The sequence below is a fragment of the Gouania willdenowi genome, chromosome 8, assembly GCF_900634775.1.
Source record: "Gouania willdenowi chromosome 8, fGouWil2.1, whole genome shotgun sequence".
NCBI classification, from domain to species: domain Eukaryota; kingdom Metazoa; phylum Chordata; class Actinopteri; order Blenniiformes; family Gobiesocidae; genus Gouania; species Gouania willdenowi.
In genome coordinates, this window is record NC_041051.1 from 21,689,255 (window position 1) to 21,709,138 (window position 19,884).

The 19,884-nt window shown below is 37.6% G+C and overlaps 1 protein-coding gene across 1 annotated transcript; it reads left to right on the forward strand.

Moving 5' to 3' along the window:
• The first annotated feature begins 3,550 nt into the window (after positions 1-3,550).
• On the forward strand, positions 3,551-15,437 carry dhx58 (DEXH (Asp-Glu-X-His) box polypeptide 58). Its single transcript, XM_028454582.1, has 13 exons — positions 3,551-3,661; positions 4,536-4,635; positions 5,862-6,052; positions 6,143-6,347; positions 7,215-7,405; positions 7,498-7,611; positions 9,153-9,285; positions 10,735-10,917; positions 11,009-11,259; positions 11,354-11,665; positions 11,738-11,925; positions 13,455-13,548; positions 13,658-15,437. Exons 3-13 carry the CDS (start codon positions 5,876-5,878, stop codon positions 13,841-13,843), a joined length of 2,034 nt encoding a protein of 677 aa, XP_028310383.1. The 5' UTR covers positions 3,551-3,661; positions 4,536-4,635; positions 5,862-5,875; the 3' UTR covers positions 13,844-15,437.
• The last annotated feature ends 4,447 nt before the right edge of the window (positions 15,438-19,884 follow it).

Sequence of the window (19,884 nt, forward strand, 5' to 3'; positions counted from 1 at the left end):
TTTGGGCTCTTTGGTTATCCTCTCTATTTCCTGGACAGTAGTCATTAATTTTCCCACTGCTGTCACATCCAGGATTTATGGCTTCAGTCTGTGGGTCTTGAACTTCTGAATAATTGTAAATGACGCTGCTTGGAGATGATCTCAGTCTTTACTTTTAGTCATTGGTTCGAGTCTCCCTTTCTAATGTCCTGAGACTGTTCTGTCTTCTGCTTTCTCTGCTCCATGTCAGCTGCTGTGCAGACCAAACACTGACAGGAGACTGATTTGATTAAAGAAATACTTCAATAGTTCAATAAGCCTCCACTGCTGCATATTTAATTGTCTAATTTGAGTGTCTCATCACTTTTACTCAGGCCAGTTTTATTATAAATGTCAGATTACATATTTAGGACTTTTAGTACCCACCGTGTTTTTGTTTTTTCTTTTTTTTTTTTTACTTCAAGGGAACTAAAATATTATGATTTGTGTGTTTAATTTTGCACCTAATTTGTTCCTCCCAAATCGACCAATGCTGCATTTCAAGTTCATCAGTTGTCAGAATGAACATTTTGAGTTGTGTAACGCAGTATAACAACTATTACTATTAAAAATGTCTCCGCTGAGTGATAACAAAATGAGGTCACACACGATTAAGGTTGGAAACCACTTCTTTATTCACACTAGACAAAAACAAATATGTTGCTTTATTTTGTTATTGAAAAAGAATGAGCTTTATTTTTTCAAACTACATGTTTTCTATGGCAACTTTGGTTTCATTGAGAGACTTCACCCTCCTGTATATAAAATGTTAGAGAGAAAACGTTCTCCAGGAGTCTTCAAGTCAAGATCATTTGTGTGAGCAGTTTTTATCCCACTACAACAAGGAGAACTCTCAAGAATTCAAGAAAGGAAACTGAAAATGAAATTATGGAGGGGGTGATTATCATAGAGAAGAGGCGGTAGACATGATTTGACCAAACCACTGTGCTATGATGCAATGAGAGATGTCTTTGTCATGCTGCAGAGACAACATTCGGTTGTTTGGATGACTCAGCATATCAAGTTACAGAAGGGGGTTTTCTTTTTAAGTTTCATTTTCCCAATGCTTTTAACAAGAGGCAAGATGGTGTAAACAATGTGCAAAGCATCTTTCCTAGATTTACCGTAAATCAAGCCTCAAGAATTCAAATCCTTTACCCAAAAATAATCCTATGCTGATTTATTGCAAAGATCAACCCTGACGTGCATTACTGAGAAACCTGATGAGCTCTACTATAGGGATATGAACTCCGTTATACAACTCTTTAGTCACCAAACGAGACACTTTAGAACTGAGCAAGACTTTTTGGAAAAGAGGTGAAACGTCTTAATGCCAGTCCAGTTGCTTTAACTTACACATGTGTAAAGTAATGGTGCTGATGATAGTCAGTCAGTCTGATATAGTTAGTCTCTTATATCAGCTCACTTATATATTAAACAGTCTTGCTGTGCTACCAAGAGCTAGAGCTGAAGATCTTTGCCCAAACTAGAAGAGATGGGTTGGGTTCAGTCTTAATTTCTATATTTTACATAGGTGTGGCTTGTGTTTAAGGCACAGTACAGTAAAAGAGCAGTCGAGTGGTTTCCATTTGCAAAAGATAGATGCACAAATGGATGGAGGTGAATCGATGAAAAAAAAAAGCGTCTTGGTCTTGAGTCGTTCATAAATTGTGTCCACAGATTTAAATAAGTGTCAGGCTGCCACGAGTTTGGGCTTAAAAATCTGCTTCATACATCACTGAGCCGGTGTGATCTAGTACACCACAGTTCACACTCATACAAGCCAAACAATCAGACTTGGAGTGACTCGAGGTGTCAAACGTGCACAGGCCTGGATTGCCAGTGTGAGTCAGTGGTTGTTAAACATTTCAGGCCCGAGTACTGCATTTCTCTTACGTCTGAATCCATGTACCCTCTTTGTTTGACTACAACATTTTGCTTTTTTAAAAAATAGATATTGAGCATAATGGTGGAATTAATGAGTGATAACACACTTTTTTAAATAATCTCATTTTATAAAGAAACAGTATTTAGTGCAGTGGTTCCCAACCTTTTTCTGGATCATGACCCCATTTTGATATCAAGAATTTCTGGAGACCCCAAAGATATATATATATATATATTTTTTTTTTTTTTTCAGGCAACCCATTTAAACTCCATGTGACCCTACATGGGGTCCCGACCCAAAGGATGCAAAACACTGATTTAGTGGCACCTCAATGGATTTATTTTTATAGTTTTTATCACTTCTGGTCACTTTATTTGTTAATTTTCACTCTCTCTCTCTCTCTCTCAAGTACCTCCTATAGTCCCAGGGGTCCACGTACCCCCATTTGAGAAACACTGCTCTAAGTGACTCTGTCCGTGAACGCTGACAGTTTGTCTGTATGACATGAATTGGAGTTCTATTTGCATAATGCTGATCAGTGGACCAAACAATCACTGACTTCTATGACCATTTGTTTTCCCACTGCCAGTCAGCACAGATCTAAGAACCAGTATCACTAACTATGCACAATTATTCAAAGAGTTCCAATTTATTTAAACTGCTCTTCATATTTTGTGTGAAGTCCAATTTATCCAGATGCCAGCCTTAAAAAGTGATATTTTGCCTTTTAAATAAAGGAATGAACAAATGAGAAACCAAAGTGAAAGGAGGGGGAATTTGTATTTCTTTGAGTTTTGTTTTCTCCGTTTCTTCAGTGTGTTGCAGAATAAATGGGGCCCTATGAGGGCCCCTGTGAGGCTCTTTACACTTCAATTGTAAGCAACAGATAAAAGATCATATTTATTATAGACTATTTAGCAGAGGTGAAAGTAATAGATTAGATGAACTCATCTTACTGTAATTGAGTGGCTTTTATGGGTATATTTCTAAATCAGTCATTTTACTTGTACTTCAGTTTGTTTTAAAAGAAGTAATTAGTTACATTTCTACACCCAAACATTACTGAGTAAATTATATATTTTTTTTGTTTTATAAAGATCAATGGATCTTGTGAAACTACAAAAAAATGAAATGCCGACCAATCAGATTAAACGTAACGCATGGCGCCAAAACAGCATTTAATGGAGTTTATTTTCATCAGTTTTAGAGTTCATAAAAATATCTATACTTGGAGCCTGATTATTTTATTATTTTTGAATTGAATTCAGTGATGTTATTTTTTTTATTTTTTATTTTTTATAGAATTGCACATTTTGACTTCCTTTTTAAGCTTATACTGTACATGAGATGTTTACCGTATGCAAAGGAAACGTGGCACAATTACTATGTAATTGAGCTACTTTTTATTTGTATTTCAGTATTTTATGTATGATGTACTTATACTTCAGTACAATTTCAATGAAGTAACAGTACTTGTACTTGAGTAGTATATGTCAGTACTCTTTTCACCTCTGCTATTTAGTAAGAGGTTGGATTTTAAGATGCCTTAAAATAACATTTTTATCACTTTCAGTGCAATTATTCACTGTCGCTGCTGAGAGGTAGAAATGTGTCGATGCTCTTGAACCCCCCTGTGTGGGGCCACCCCATTCTTTCACTTTCGTTTCCACTTTTCTTCTCTCAGCTGATGTTTACCTCTGTTATAAAGCACCTAGCTTTGTGAGCTCATTGGGGATTCTCCACCTGACTGGACTGGTGAGTACACAAAGGCTTGTTTTATGTCAAAAAATGATCCGCTGATTGAATGCGTGGTTACTCTTTCAGAATGTCTCAAAGAATTGCTTTTTGTTTATTATCAGAACAACTGTTGACCTGTTGTTTTGATCCATATGGTAAATAAAATCAAATCTTATGTGCTTCTTAGCTGGTCTTACACAAGGCTGATGTGTTATTGTTGTTTACATATACAGTATGTGGCAAGATAATGGAGTTTTTAAACGACTTTTAAAGAAAAATGTGAATACCACTAATAAAATCAGGTGATCATGTGGTCTGTCTGTGTGTTTTTAGTTCTAAACATTAATACCATCCCATATCAAGTTGATAATTGGGAATTTAGTCTTTTTTTTTTAAATAAAATGCACAAACTCATGTCCTGTATATTCTCGTGGACTATATCTGAAACAGATTTAGTCGACTATAATCTTAAATTGACTAAAACTAGACTTTAACTGAAATAGTCCTTATGACTAAATTTGACTAGAATGAAATTATACTTTAAAAAAAAAAAAAAAAAAACTGATTAAAACTAAATAAAATGTTTTGTAAAAATGTAACACTGGTCCAAACTTAACGCCTGTGTAGCACTGCACACCAATCAGAGAGCCACAGGACTGGGAAGCCCATCTTGTTACATAGAAATAACTTTCTATAGATGTAGCATTTGTGACAATTGAAGGCTTTCCTAGTATAATTTAGTATTTATGCTCTTAAAATCTGGGCTTACGTTATGTTGACAGGAATGGTAGTTATCAGGTAATTACAAGAATATACACAACATTCAGTGCGTTTATTATAAAAGACTTGGTATGGGAATTATTGTTGTTTTGTTGTTGTGTTTTCATTGCAGCTATCTCTTCCTGGTGCTTGTGGAGGCGGGTGCTGTCAGCTGTTCGTGGTTACACCCAAGGGTGCTGATTAAAAAAATTCTACTGTCACATAATTATCAGGTGAAAATCAACATGGCCTGTATTGTTGAGTTTTTCTTTCTGTTACTAAGAATGATATTTTATGTGTTGCTTGGGCAAATCACCACTCAACTCGTTACCCTGCTGTGTATAATCACATTTAAGACTATACAGGTATACGTAGCATCTATTCATAACAAATGGTATTGTGAATTAATGTACACAGCATACTAAACAATATATGTCATATGTATAGAATAGCTGTGTGTAAGATGGAGTCGAGATATCTGTTAAATTGTATTTTATTTATTTTTTTTAAACTTTGGATTGTAAACCTATAATTACTACTGTGTTATTCATTTCTGTCTTTAAGGCAGGGGTGTCAAAAGAACAATTTTAACATTATTGTGCCCTAGTTTTCAATATCAGTACAATTCACTTCAAAAATTCTTGATTTTGTCAACAATTTTTGTGTAATTTAGCGGAATTTTGTGGAACTGTTTGTCAGAAAATGTCAGATTTGTGGAAAAATTGAGAGTTCTTTCCATAATTCAGTTCCAACTCTGCTGTTTCGTAGATGGAATGAAGAAGAGAAGAGCAAAAAAAAATAAAAAAATCTGGATAATTAAACCACACCTTCAACCATTTCTGACAAGATTCAACTTGGGACGATATTAATGAGCAGCAGTCGATCCTGGTTGATTGTATTTACATGTTCACGGAGCTCTTCTCCTCTTCTTCATGCCGTCTAGAAAACAGCAGAGTTGGAACTGTCGCCCCCTGCGGTCACAGATTTTTTCGGGTCATGGATTTTTTTTGATCAAATTTTGGTAAACAAGAGGTTTAGATCGACTTCTTTAACTCTTGCTGATTTTTAGAGCAACCCAACGCAGCACAAGTTCTCATTTTGACTGAAAAAGCTGTTAAATGATCCTGAATGCTTCACTCCTATTGAACTCAATGGACTAACAGGGGTGATTTGCGTCATCAATGACATCATTTCAACATGGAGGCTCTAAAACGATAAAGTAGTCCCATTTTTAATTTAATGTTAATAAAACGAATATGGTGCACAATAATGCATTTTGTTAGGCATAGGTCTTCTAATAAGGACATTCCAAAGGTTTTAGGCCACTTTTGTAAAAACAGTGGAGGATCTCTTTAAATATATGGCTCATATCTGAGATAATACTACAATAAACATATTCGAGGTAATAAACTTATTGTTATTATACTACGTCTTAGTATGATTTCTCCACTGTGAACAGGAGCAGTGTGGCACATGGCTGATTTCACACTGTATGCGTACCAGGAGGAAGTGGTAGAAAGGGCTCTCCAGAAGGAAAACATCATCATATGGCTGCCGACTGGAGGTGGAAAAACACGTGCTGCCGTGTATGTCGCTAAGAGACATCTGGAGACCACACCTAATGCTAAAGTAGTGGTTCTCGTAAACAAGGTAATACCCATTTGAATGAAGTGTTTTTTTGTTGTTGTTGAATAATTATAGAAATGTTATGACTGATCTTTGCCATACTCTGTCCTCTAGGTTCACCTCGTGGATCAACATTATGAGAAAGAGTTCAAACCCAAACTTGGTAACAGATACAGTCTGGCTCCAGTCAGTGGAGCGTGTGATGAGAGGGACTTCTTTGGTGTGGTGATGCAGAGCAAAGATGTGGTCATCTGCACAGCGCAGATATTGTATAACTCTCTGACTGACCAAGAAGAAGCAAAACACGTTGATCTCTCAGGTTTGTTAGTTACACAACACCATCTACCACTCCCTCTACCACTCCATCTATCACTTCTTCTATCACTCCATCTGCCATATTCCTGTGGCTACGGTCAGGGTTGGGGTTAATTACAATTTTCAGTTACAATTACGCTTTCAATTAACCATGTTCAATCACAATTACCAGCATTTTTTCCAATTACAATTCATTTACATTTTTTTTTATCAGAAAGTAAATTCCAATTACTAAAGTTCAATTAAAAGTCATCACAATTACTGAGCCTGAAATAAATAACCTAATAAAAGTGTTTTTTTTTTTGTTTTGTTTTTTTTTTTTTTTAATGGTAAAATGTGGGAAAGCTTGATATCAAAAACACATTTTAATAATTGTTAACTACATGTGTGTAGAACTGTACATGACAATTTTAATGGAAGTTCCATGGCAGTTACAAAGTCAATTACAATTTAAGTATGATTACGACAGTAAATTACTATTGTAAGTACACCATAATTCTAATTAATTATCAATTACACAATTACAATTATAATTGATCCCTACACTGATTCACACTACCACTCCATCTGCCGTATTCCTGTGGCTACTGCTTTCTAGATAGGGGCTAGCTACATGTGTGACAAACATAATAATAATAATAATAATAATAATAATAATAAAAACAGGCTAAAATTGTCCAGAATGATAAGTTCTACACTTATTTCTGCAAAGTCCAGTTTGACTTGCAGAACACCAACTTCTGCTAAGAGCCTAGATATAGGCTGTACATTATTGATCCTACATATTCTAACTAATCTGTCAAATTGTGCCTGTGAACATATCTATCAGTAGTGTCTCGAGAAATAAAATCAACACCATGTTTTATTGCAGATATAACTTTATTGATTATTGACGAGTGTCACCACACCCACAAGGAAACAGTCTACAACAAAATAATGAGAGTTTATGTAGAGAAAAAGCTGAAAGGAGATGGACCGCTGCCACAGATCCTGGGCCTCACAGCATCACCAGGAACAGGAGGTGCAAAGATCCTCCACAAGGCTGTTGAACATGTGCTGCAGGTTGGCTTACACGTAGTTAAGTTTTTCAGATTAACATTTACAACCAAAATGTCTATTTCTCATCTTCTCATGGCAACTTCATTCCTTTTAAGATATGTGCCAATCTGGACTCTGCCATAGTTTCAACTAAAAACTATGTTCCTGAGCTGAGAGAGAAGGTCCCCAGGCCTGTCAAAACATTTGACATCGTGGAGAAAAGATTGGAGGTAAGTTTTTGTTCGTACGCAGAATCTCCCGAGTCACAATCAATCTAAAAATGTGCATTTCTGGTCTAATTGTGCTACCTTTTGCCACCTACTAACTGTAATTGATTTGCAAAGTTGACAAAATTTTATTCGGATTAAACTTAGAAAAGCATCCAATAAATAGCTCTAGATAAAAAAATAATAATCCAGAATCACAAAGCATGTACATGAGGTTGACTGGAGTCTCTACATTGGCCATGGGGGGGGGGGGTGAATGAGTCAGTTAAGCTCAGTGCTTTCACATAAACCTCTTTGGTCCACACCAGGCTTGGTTTCCTTGAATGGTCCAGTTCGTTTGTTGTGATGTGAAAGCTCATTGGAAGTCTTGGTGTAGACCAAACAAGCCAAGTGTGGTCCACTGTAGAGCAAACCCAAAGCAAGTATAGAAAATGGCACCAAAAACATTAAAACGCAATGCATCATGGGGACAAGGAAACACAAACAAAATTATGTGTGGGAGAGATGGACGGACGAACTATAAACATCAGGACCGCAAAGATTTGGTGCTGCTCCATTTTTTTTTAGCTCGGGTAGAAGTGGGTTTAGCAGATTTCTGGTTGTCCAGTTTTCGTGTTAATGTAGATTTAGTTTAGAGGGTGGACGCTGGGTACCACGGCCCTGTATGGGGTTGGCCAAGTGCCCTCCCTACTTTTGTTTAGTTTGGCCAGGGTCTCCAGTCTGTTTTGTTTTGTTGAATTATTTTTTAATATGTTGCTACTTAAAAACTGGGTTAATAAATACTTTGTGTGGAGTCCTGTTTATGTTGCGTACACATCCTGGAGGGGGTCGTAACAAGGAGTGGACTGGCCATCTGGCATACCGGGCATCGTCCCAGTGGGCCGGTCCAGTCCGCTACATTTTTGGGTTTTTTTGAGGAGCGAGTGGAGGCAGACAAAGTAGCAGGTGGTCAAAAATGGTCCAAAAGAGGCAAAAACATGGCAAGAAAAGAGTGCACTCTAAATATACAACAAAATGCATTTAAGGGCTAAAAAAAGTGGATTTAGCATGATATGTCCCCTTTAAAAGTTGTTTGCTTGTAAAATAGGATGATGATAATTTTTTATGAAATGTAATGAAAATGAAACAATTGCATAAATTAGGAGAAATAAAGTGTTGCATGTTGAAACTTAACATTTCCTACCTTTTTAAGTTACTGCTAGTTTTCCTTATCACCTTATCCTCGAATTAAAGTGAGACCGTGAACATGTAGTTTTTAAGAAGTGTTTTTCTAGTTAATAACCCTTCAGACTCTGCAGTATCTATGAAGTTGTAGCTCACAGTTTAAGAAAGGTTGGTGATCCCTGGTGTAGAGTGACTAAAATAAGTCATTTTTATTTGCCTGTTGTATGATGATGATGTTGAATCCTAAAGCCAGAGCAGCTGATACATAAAATAAATCCAAGCTTCAAACTTTAGATCCTTGTGGTTATGATGCCAACCTCTGTTCCATGTACCCACGGCATTCAAATCTGATCAATTAATAGATACCATTCATTTTTTAGGATCCGTTTGGGGATCATCTAAAGTGGATGATGACGCAGATCCATGAGTTTATGAATCTTTCCCCTGATGTCAGTCTCCGTGAGCTTGGTACTCAGGAGTATGAGGCTGACGTGGTGATTCTAGAGCAGCGAGGTAAGATCATGGTTTCACTTCTGTGGTCTTCTTTGACCTAATAACGCCTATAACATTGTTAAATAACTTCATTAGCACTGTAGCATAATAGGCAAAGTTATATTTTAGCTGTGTTTTGACGTAGGATGTTGGCGTGTAAACGGTTAACCATGTACATATCGACAGTATTCTAGTTGCTTTTTTTTTGTTTTTCAGTGACGGAATAACTAACAATAATAAGCGTTTTAATGTAAGTTGATTCACTGTATATGCGATATATGAAATAACATATGAAAACACACCCACATCAAGAAAATTTTTCAATGATTAATTCACGGGAGACGCACAAACCTTGCGGATGCATGCACACGTGATATACGCGTTGTGGGCGTCTCAGTAGCCTGAATTGGAGAATATGCGCGTAACTGTAGGTGCGTAAAAAAATGCTTAGGTGCAGACGGGAGAACAGGGCCCTGTGTGCACATCTCAGTGGTATTTCTACTAATGACTTGGGAAAAAAAGATGAAAAGGCTTGTGCCTAAATCGACTTATATATTTTTTTTTAAAACAGTGTTTGATAGGCTAGTTGATAAGGAAATATCAGTGTAGTTGACAAAGAAAATATCTGGTTGGCAATGTCCCTATTTTTGATGTCAGCTTAACTTAACAACATAGTTAATATATTAAAGGTCCAGTATTAATGCTGTTTTTCACTCATCTCCATTTGTTCAAAGAACTCCAACAACATAGAATTTGAGGTCTATTTTCCCAAACTCGGCTGTTTTCTGGAGTTCAGCCCTTTGAAAATTCACTTTCTGAGCAATTCTAAAAATGGGCTGTTTCGCAGCCTACTTATGCATATTCATGAGTAGGCGTGTCTGTAGACGCTATCCACACACTCTTGTTATTGTTTTCAACCAAAAAACTGCACATTACAGTAAAACACATGGCTATTTAAGCGGCTATTGTGATTGTGAGTCAGAAAAACACTGTTTCATGAAGTGTGTGCGCCCCACGCCTGCAGATAATGTTTGCAGAGGAGCAGCAGCAGAATCAGAGGAGTTCAAACACTTTCCGAAACTGCTAAGTTGCTTTCTTGACATCATCTCCTCTAGTGATTACAGGAATAGTCCATTCAAGGTGATAGTTCAGTTTTAGATAGACCTGTTTTGTCCAACTGTTGCGTCGCATTGTTCGCATTGAGTTCCCCGTATGTGACGCCATGGGATGGGAAAATCCAACTTGCTCGTTTGGAGCTGACTTTTTACAAAATGTGGAATAACAAGGGAGAGAGGAAACAGAACTTTTTTAACTTTGGCCATGTGAATGAGGCTAAAGAGATGTAGCAAAACCATTATAAGTGATTTTTTCATAATACCGCCCCTTTAAATGATAAACATGGTAATCCTTAAATCATTACTCAGGCATTTATGATATTAGGCTAAAGTTTTTCTCTTTGTTTTAAATCAGGTGTAAGAGAAGACAACAGAGTAATGGCACAATGTGCAATCCACCTAAGACAGTACAATGACGCCCTGTTAATCAATGACACCCTGCTCATGATGGATGCTTATCGCTCGTTAGCGGATTTTTACCACTCCAGGTTTAATCCATTTGACGGAACAGACATCTTCCTGTTGGGGCTTTTTGAAGGTAGGAGTCTTATCATTTTGATCTGATTTAACTGCTTATTTCAAAGCTCAAAGTGCATCTTTTAAAACAATGATTGCTGCTATTCTTACAGAAAATGAGGTGGAGTTGAGAAAACTTGCATCAAACCCACACTTTGAGAATCCAAAGATGGACAAACTTGAGAGCATCCTGCTAGAGCAGTTCAGTTCAAGTGGGACATCCAAAGGAATCCTATTCAGTAAAACCCGCAAAAGCACTCACTGCCTAAATGACTGGATCCGCAAAAATCCTGCTATGACGGCAGCGGGCATCAAGGCAGCAATCCTCATTGGAGCTGGCAATGGCAACACTCACATGACACAGGTGAGGTCAAATTGTTGTCAATATATTATAACCATTTTGATAACACCATTCCTGATCAGTGATTATTTTGTTTCTGTTATCATCTGCATTGTAGAATGAGCAGGCTGACACAATCCGCAATTTTCGCATAAACCGCCTGAACCTCTTGATCTCCACCAGCGTGGCTGAAGAAGGTCTCGATATTCCTGAATGCAACTTTGTGGTGCGATATGGATTGTTGACCAATGAGATTGCCCAGCAGCAGGCCAGCGGGCGTGCCCGAGCACGCGACAGCCGGTATTCAGTGGTTGCCCAGGAAGGAGGGCGCGAAGTCAACAGGGAGCTCATCAATGAGTATTTGGAGAAGTTGACGGGAGAAGCCATTGATAGCGTCCAAAGAATGAGTGATAATGAATTTCGTAAGAAGGTCAGGATATTGAACTTTCTCAGTGGTGTAATTATGTAGCTGCATCTCTAACATTGGCTTTTTTCTGTCCAGATAACTGATCTTCAAATGCAGGCAGTCCTTGCCACTAAACTTCAAGAGAAATCCAGATCGGCGAAGAACAGTCGCTTTCCTGCGTCCAGTGTCCAGCTCTTATGTCGGAACTGTTTCGAACCTGTTGCCTCCGGCAGTGACATAAAGGTTCTTGAAACGATCTATGCCAACGTCAACCCTGACTTTAAGTAAGCCCTACACAATTCAGTTCATTGATTTCAGTAATAGGCTGGTTAAATAGGGTTAGTATTAATAGTATTTCTGTTTTGCCGCTTGGAAGTATCCACAAGTCTTTTGTCTAACTTCCCAAATAGAAATTTGCTCTTTCACACTAACTTGCCCCAAAGTCAGTATAAGCATCTGATTTGTTATTTTAGTATTTAAGATTTGTTTTAGTATTTATTATTTAAAAGTGGGGTTTTTTGGTGTTAATGAAATACTGAAAAAATGTCTTGGGCAACAAGGTGAAAGTGATCACCTCTATATCCAAGGTCACCCACCTTCCTGAAACTGTAACTACTTCAAAGGTCCTGAATATTCTGAAGGGCTACCAGTTTGATATGCTGTACACATCTTAAATACTAAATTGTGACAGTTTCACTTTAATTTAAGGGTAAGATAATAAGGAAAACTAGCAGTAACTTAAAAAGAAATGTTTCAACATGCAACACTTTTTAAAATCTGCAACACTTAAACTTAAATTTGCCTTAATGTCTCAGTGAAAATAAACATTTAAAGATGGTTAATTTAATACAAAAACTTATCAAGTGCAGCATGTGCTACATCTGTCACAGACAGATGGACAGGCTCTCTTCTGCTGGAATAGAGCGCCTGTAGTTGGTGTTCTGGTAGGAGATGTGAGCGCCGATGCGGGTCAGCAGGTCGTCAAACTGGGCATGGGAGAGACGGAAGTAGACTCTTGTCCGAGCACAGCTCTGGTGAATCCAGAAACGAACCCGAGGCACAAATAAAGCCAAGCCACTCTCGCGATAATTTAGAGCAGATTAATGGGAGTCGGAGGCGGCGTGTTCAGCAAGGAACTCCAAACTTTATTCTCCATTCACCAACACTTCTCTATAGCCCTCTGACATCACAGTGCACACACTGAGTCACACCAAAATACATCCGACCAAAAACACAGCCTTCTCAACACAATTATGTTCCCACCACTTCAAAGTCACTGGGTGAATTATGAACGTAACTGATCACCACAATATCATCCATTGTTTGAACACCACCGGCAACAGAGAAGCCCCTCCCCTTGACACGCTGGACGCGTGTCCCGAGCATCTTCGACACTGGTGACAAGTGTCTGTATTCAATGAGCACAAGCGTCCAACTACGCGCGTAAGGCACGATTTTGATGTCCGAAGCGCGTTTGGTGTGAACGTACCATTATGGTCCATGCAGGCTACCTGGTTCTCGTGGGCACCATGTTGGTGACCTCCTCCTCAGGGTTGTGGGTCCGAGAATGAATGAGTGAATGAAATTATGTCGTTATCTGTTTTTTTGTAATTAGGTCTAGTGTAGTCGTGCTTCTGATGTAAACATGGGTAGCTTGATTCATTAATAAGCCATTAAAAGAATAATGCACAGAACACCAAAACTAATTTTAGTAATTTCACTAATTTCAAAATTAAAATATTTGAATTTAGAGACCAGATTTTCATGATTAGGCGATAGCAGAAGTTAATGATGATTATGTGTTTGTGTTCAGGAGAAAATACAAAGTTGGTGGACAGGTGATGATCGCCAAAACTTTTGATGACTGGGAGCCTGGCTGTAAAATCAGCTGTGATTACTGCAACAAGGTACAGTTAGATAACCTAAACCAATTGCATTTTTCCCCCTCTTTTAATATTCCAATAAGAAATGAACATTATTTTGGGTTTTGAATTTCCTTCTTTTGTGCGTTTTCAGGAGTGGGGATATGAGGTGAATTACAAAAAGAAACTGGTGCTGCCAAATTTAGCCATTAAGTACTTTGCCCTGGAGACGCCTGAAGGCAGGGTGACTGTGAAGCGGTGGAAAGATGTTCCCTTCACCGTTGAGAAGTTTAACTTTCAAGAGTACTGCCAGGATAATTTCCCTGATCTCTTTGATTAACACTTTGGTAGAGTCTGGGTTTTTCCCTCCTCACAATTTCGATCTGCATGATCAAGCTGTCAAATGTTTCTTTCCAACTTACTTTTCTTGTTGTTCTGCCTGGCAAGTGAAGCAGCTGTGTGTGAAACCCTTTACACATCAGTTTTGTGCTGAAGTAGCATAGCAGCCCAAACCCAAATCTTACGCGCGTGTATCACACTTTTGCTGCACTGTATGTTCCAGCTTCCCTGAAACAAAGTTGACCACCTTTGAATTCAAATTTATTGTCAGGTCTTAATCTAATGAGAAGGAATGGCATTGTTCCATTTTTTAAATCTAAATCAACTGGACTTCAAAGTAAAAAAATTGTTTTTTAAAAATAAGAATTATATTATTCAATAAAAGATAGCTGCTTTTGTGCCAGAAATACAATTTATCATGTTATTTGACATCCATTGTTGCACGTTACTGAAATGTATAATATATAGATCTAAAGGGCATTTAGTTGCAGTGGGAGTAGCTGCAAACTCACTATGGTGAGTCTTTCCATAATTTAACTATGGTTTAACTATAGTGACTCACATATGGTGTTGTTGGATAGGAATAGGTTTAGTGCATTTTGTATATCTTAATATCTATGAAATACTCGTACTTGTACTTCTTGTTTTACTAGTTGAAAGAACAACATCAACAGTGTATTGAAGTAGCATGACCAGTAGCATGACCAGTAGCATGACCAGTAGCATGACCAGTAGCATGGTTTTTCTATCATGTTTCTATGAATTAATATTTTTGATTTAGACACAACTCCCAAAAAGAAGATTGAACAACGCTTTAACGCAGTTTGTTGAAGAGTTCATAACTTAACCTGGGTAGGATTTTTAACTTTAATCTACTTTCTAACTCATAAAACAGAGTATGAACAAAATAATCACAATGTATTACCAACATTTAACAGTGGACAATAAAAACAAGTGCAGTAGATATAATTTGATAACAGAATACAATGTGATTTGTAAATAGTTAAGTGGCTAACTGGCTTATTTAATAAAGAAGGAAGAAGTCGCAACTAACTAACAGGGAAGTGGTGACGTAACAGCGGGCTTGTAATCAGAGGGTCAACAGTTCAAATTGAACCTAGGGATTCTTTCTCTCAACCCTAACTGCTCGTGTTGTACGTCACTTTAGATAAAAGCGTCTGCCAAATGAAATTGTAGGATTTTATAAATATTGTCAAAAAAGAAACAAAGAAAAGTAACTTTAACATAAAATTATTATACCTTTTAATGCAGAGTTTTGAAGTTGTCTTTCTTAATCTGAGGGGATGCAGGCTGTTTTTTATTATTATTATTATTATTCCAAGGTTGAGACCAAATGTAAGAATATATTGTTTGCAAAAGGAAGCATTTTTATTTTATTTTTGCTTTGTTTTTTTGTCTTAAGTGAGACAAAAGAGGTGAAGGGTCTTTTACTTTCCAAATGAATGTAAGTAAATGTAGCATGTTTCAACTACTACAGTACCATGTGTTTCATAGATTAATGGCATCACATTGGCTTTACCATCTTAGAACATGCTGCATGTGTTACCAGGATGCTAATAAATAAATAAAAATGATCAGCTCGGCTACTTTTTTCTCATGCTTTGCTGTCTATTTGCAGTGCTCACCTAAAAACTATTGTCGTGACAGTTAACACGGATTGAGTTTAGCAAACTTCATCATCTGTTACACAGCACCATACAAACCACACAACGCAATGTGATGCAACATATTTCCCAATACTTTTCTAAACAGTGTTTAAAGACTTGAGTTTCAGTCTGTCACGGCCGACCTTAGTCACTGATGACTCTGGTTTTCATTTACCTTGCTTGGTTAATTTTAAATTAGTTTCCATCTCCAACTCTCAAATGGGGGCTAGGTGGGAGGTACACTCTGGACTGGGAGAGAGTCCATCACAGGGAAATCATAGTTGAGTCTTACACACAACAGTCCTACACACCAATTCCATTGGAGGACATTTAGGCCTAAAAACCAACCCTCTCTTTTTGACTTTTCTGTTACGTACTCTTTAAAAATAGGTAATAAACTAAGAAAAACTTAATTAGCTCAGTTCATGCATCAAAAGGCCAACATTTTATTATATTTACTATATTTCCATCTTTATGGCCACTAGATGGAGCCATTACTTAAGACATCCTTCATGTGCAAGTACGAGGGTCGATAATACAACATTGATATTGAGATTATAGAAAACGATGCTATAGCAATCCTTAGAAAAAATACAAGCTCTAAAATCAAAATAGTGCAAAGGTTGTTTTGCATGCAGACAGAAGGATTGTGAAGATCTATTTCCTGGACAAGGCTCTTAGCCAGGTGAGCGCATCATAAAACTGGTTTCAGAAGTCTGTCATACATGCACCCAGAAGATTTTAGTAACGCTAAAGGACAAAGTCATCCAACAAAGCCACAGAACTAAGTCGTTAGCCCTGACTGTGGTTGAACAGCATGGTGACAATTGTAACTCCAAAAAAGATAAGCATTTGTATGGATCCTAAAGATCTCACTGTCTACTATTGAAGTGGTGGTGTCATGTGTGTCAAATACACGTGTTTAATGCAAATAAAGGTTTCTATTAGGACAAAGCGGGTCTGAAAATGGATGGATGGATGGTTTTTATGAAACTAGGGCAGTGCCTGGCTGTAGGAAATATGTATTGCTACAGAAAAGTGGGAGGGTAAGTAGCTTTTTCATGGATGACCAAATGAGGTTGTTTGAAGGTGGGACGTCATCACTGTAGAGCTAGGACTGATGACATCATCACTGTGGAGCTAGTTTGGTTGCTACTGTTTTGAAAATACTTTTGGTATTTCTTCACCAAGCCAGGTGTTTCAGAGATCTGTAGCTCAAATAATCTCAGGACTGGATGGTGTCATTGGAGAGAAACATGATAGAGTAACATTACCAGATGCTGATAAAGCTACTGCAGACAGATGATGAAAATGGCCTGAGAAAATATTAATCACTATGTTTATGACAGAGAAGTTGAGATTGAAAGTGATCAGAAACCACTGGAGAGCATCATTAAGAAGTCGCTTCATCAGGCTCCCATCAAGGTTCAAATTTGGGCTTTGTCACATGTAACGAAAGGACCAGAGACATTCAGGTATTGGCCAGGCATGTCCAATCAGATTGAACAGATTCTAGCGACATGTACTGTCTGCAAAAAGAATAAAAACAACCATAAAAAACCTTTAATCTCACATCGCTTGCTGAGCAGACCCCAAGATTAGCGCGAACACCGACATGTTCCACACCAATGGTTGAGAGTTCCTGCTCTGTGAGGACTATCCCTCCAAGCTGATTATTTTCATGCTGGTCTCATGGTCTGAGATGTTAACCCACTATATTTCACATCCTTTCACAACTTTTGACCTCAGCCCAAGTAGCGATGCATTCCCTGTTTCTATCAAGCAGGGATTATGTTACCATCGTGTTTGTGTGAGTGTGTCCTTATATGTTATTTCTGTATTTGTGCAAGGATGCAGCTCACTGAAGTCGTCCGCCGTGCCAGCGTTTGTGTCGGAGTCAAGAGTTAACCAGCCTGTTTCATGCTCCGTTATGGAGGAGAAGAATGGGGTTCTTCCTTTCACAGGCCTACATCTTTTGGCTTTTGTCTGATTCTTGTTGTCCCTCCTTCTGCTGTGACCACACTGCATGCTTGATCAATACCTCCTGTGTGGTGTTCATATTTTCAATATTCTTCCAGGGTTTGTGGAGCCAGTCGTAGACGTTAGCTTTTTGAGTTGTTGTTGTTGTTTAATTCCACTATTGAATAGTCTATGCAAATTACAAGCAATAAAAGCAGGATTGTTTGATTGATGGATGTGGCTAACATTGGGTCTATTTCTTTTATAGATTGCATCTATAATTAAAATAAGTTCTCATACATTAGTCAAAGATCAACAACTATGCTATGAAGATTTATGAGACTTTTGTTTATCCACCAAAAACACTTCTACAATCTATAAAATTTGCCATATTGTACAAACAAAGTATATATTTATAACAATTTGACCACTTATAGTCACACTTCATATTCATGCAGCTATCAAGTATCATAGCCATCATTTGAGAGCAATTATCTTTTTCAACTATGGGTGCTGTACATTAATTATATTCAACATTTGGTTTATGGCTGTACAATTTGATAAATTATGATATGTGAAAAAAAAAAAAACCTTTTTACGACTTTACATACAAATGACTTTATTCCAGGTTTATACACATTGTACCATTTTTTCTATAGAAAAGCAAAAACATTTTTTAAACCTTTATCTATCATTATCATCGATAACCTTCTCACCATCAACATCACTCAGGACAAAAACAACAGCCGTACTAACAGCAAAATAATGAATAGCGCCATCGATCACTCTTGGAAATCTGCAGGTCATGGACCATAGCGTTGCTTAATAGAGGCTGTACATTAGGACACAGCAAGTTTTGACAGATCCAATTACAAACACTGCAATACGGCTGCTTTGCCCTTAAAGCAACTTTGCTGTATCCCTGTTAACGCAAGGGACTGAAAGGCTTAGAGCTTAATGAATTCCTTCATTCAATATGTTATTGTTTCCGTATTTGTGTTGCATTGACCACTGAAACCTAAATAATCACATACAGTAGTGTGTTTTAGCATATTTTCATACTGAATGCTTTCGAAGCTGCAACCACACCCCTTGTTCCCACATCCCTCAAACCTCTATTTCTGTCTTTGGTAAAGCTGATTTTTTTTTCTCCTCCTCATCCACAAATGTCTAAATGATAGGTTTTGTGTCTGAGGAGAAAAGAGAATCATGCTTCACGAGCAACACCACAGCAAACCATTTGACTCTTGACAACGGGAGGAAAGTGGGTACATTTACGTCGTCTGTTCTTTTGTCCCTGAGAGGCGTGCTTTCTTTGTGTATTCTTCACTCTATCCTTAGTGACAACACTCCTTTGAATTATTCATAAAAAAAAACAATGCTCTTGTCAATCTTTTCCCTTTTATTAGCTGAGGACCTATCCATCTCTGCACCCAACAGTTAAGCCAATTAACTTAATCAAGCAGTTGAAAGTAATTTCTAATTTTGGCAGGAGGGCGGTGTCAAAGTGACAGCACTGACTCATATCTATTGTTACAGTAAAGAAAGCACGAAACCAGGCTCAAGATCCAGGAGTATGTTTTTTTTGGCCTATACTCTACTATCAGGAATATGAGTCTACGTCAATGGCAATTTGGCTGCGAAAACAAATTCACGACCACAGAAAGTTTGATTGATAGTTTCTCATACAACTAGAAAGCACTCAAAGAGCGCAGAACTCCGCCCCGCCATAGCAGTCCTCCATATTACATTGTCACCTAAATGTTACAAAGACGAGGAGAATCTTTTTAACCATAACAGTGGTTTTCTTCCAGATCTGGATCAAACTCGCTGAGTCAACTGTTATGAACATTGGTCAATTACGAACCGAGACATGAATTTTTGAAATTTCACCAATGATGAGAGATAGCAATTGATCCCGAATCACTTGTTCCTTTTCCCATTTCAGGTATTTCCTGAAAATGTCATCAGAATCTCTCTATTTGTTTTTGAGCTAGACTGTTCACAGACTAACAAACAAGCAAACAAACAAATAAATAAATAAATAAAAGCCGACAAAAACCTAACCTCCTTGGCGGGTATAATGATGTTACTGTAGATGTTTGGGCTTCTAACCTTATAAGTTCTTCTTGCTCCATGAAATGGCAGCGTGTGCCATCTGTTAATGAGAGATTGAGGGATTTTCATGTTAAATTTTAATTTACAGGCTATGTTTTTGTAAAGATTTATTTAAGAAGATCGTGTTTCTTCAATGTGGATGATTGTAAGCATTTGTCTCACTCACTCTTTCTATTCTGGCCTTATACGTTGCATGCTACCATCCTGTGGCCTTGCAATCAAACACACTCGAGTTCTTCTTTTCGAATACAGTGACGCAGAAAGCAACGCTGTCTGTGCGATAGTAGAAAGCAGCTCT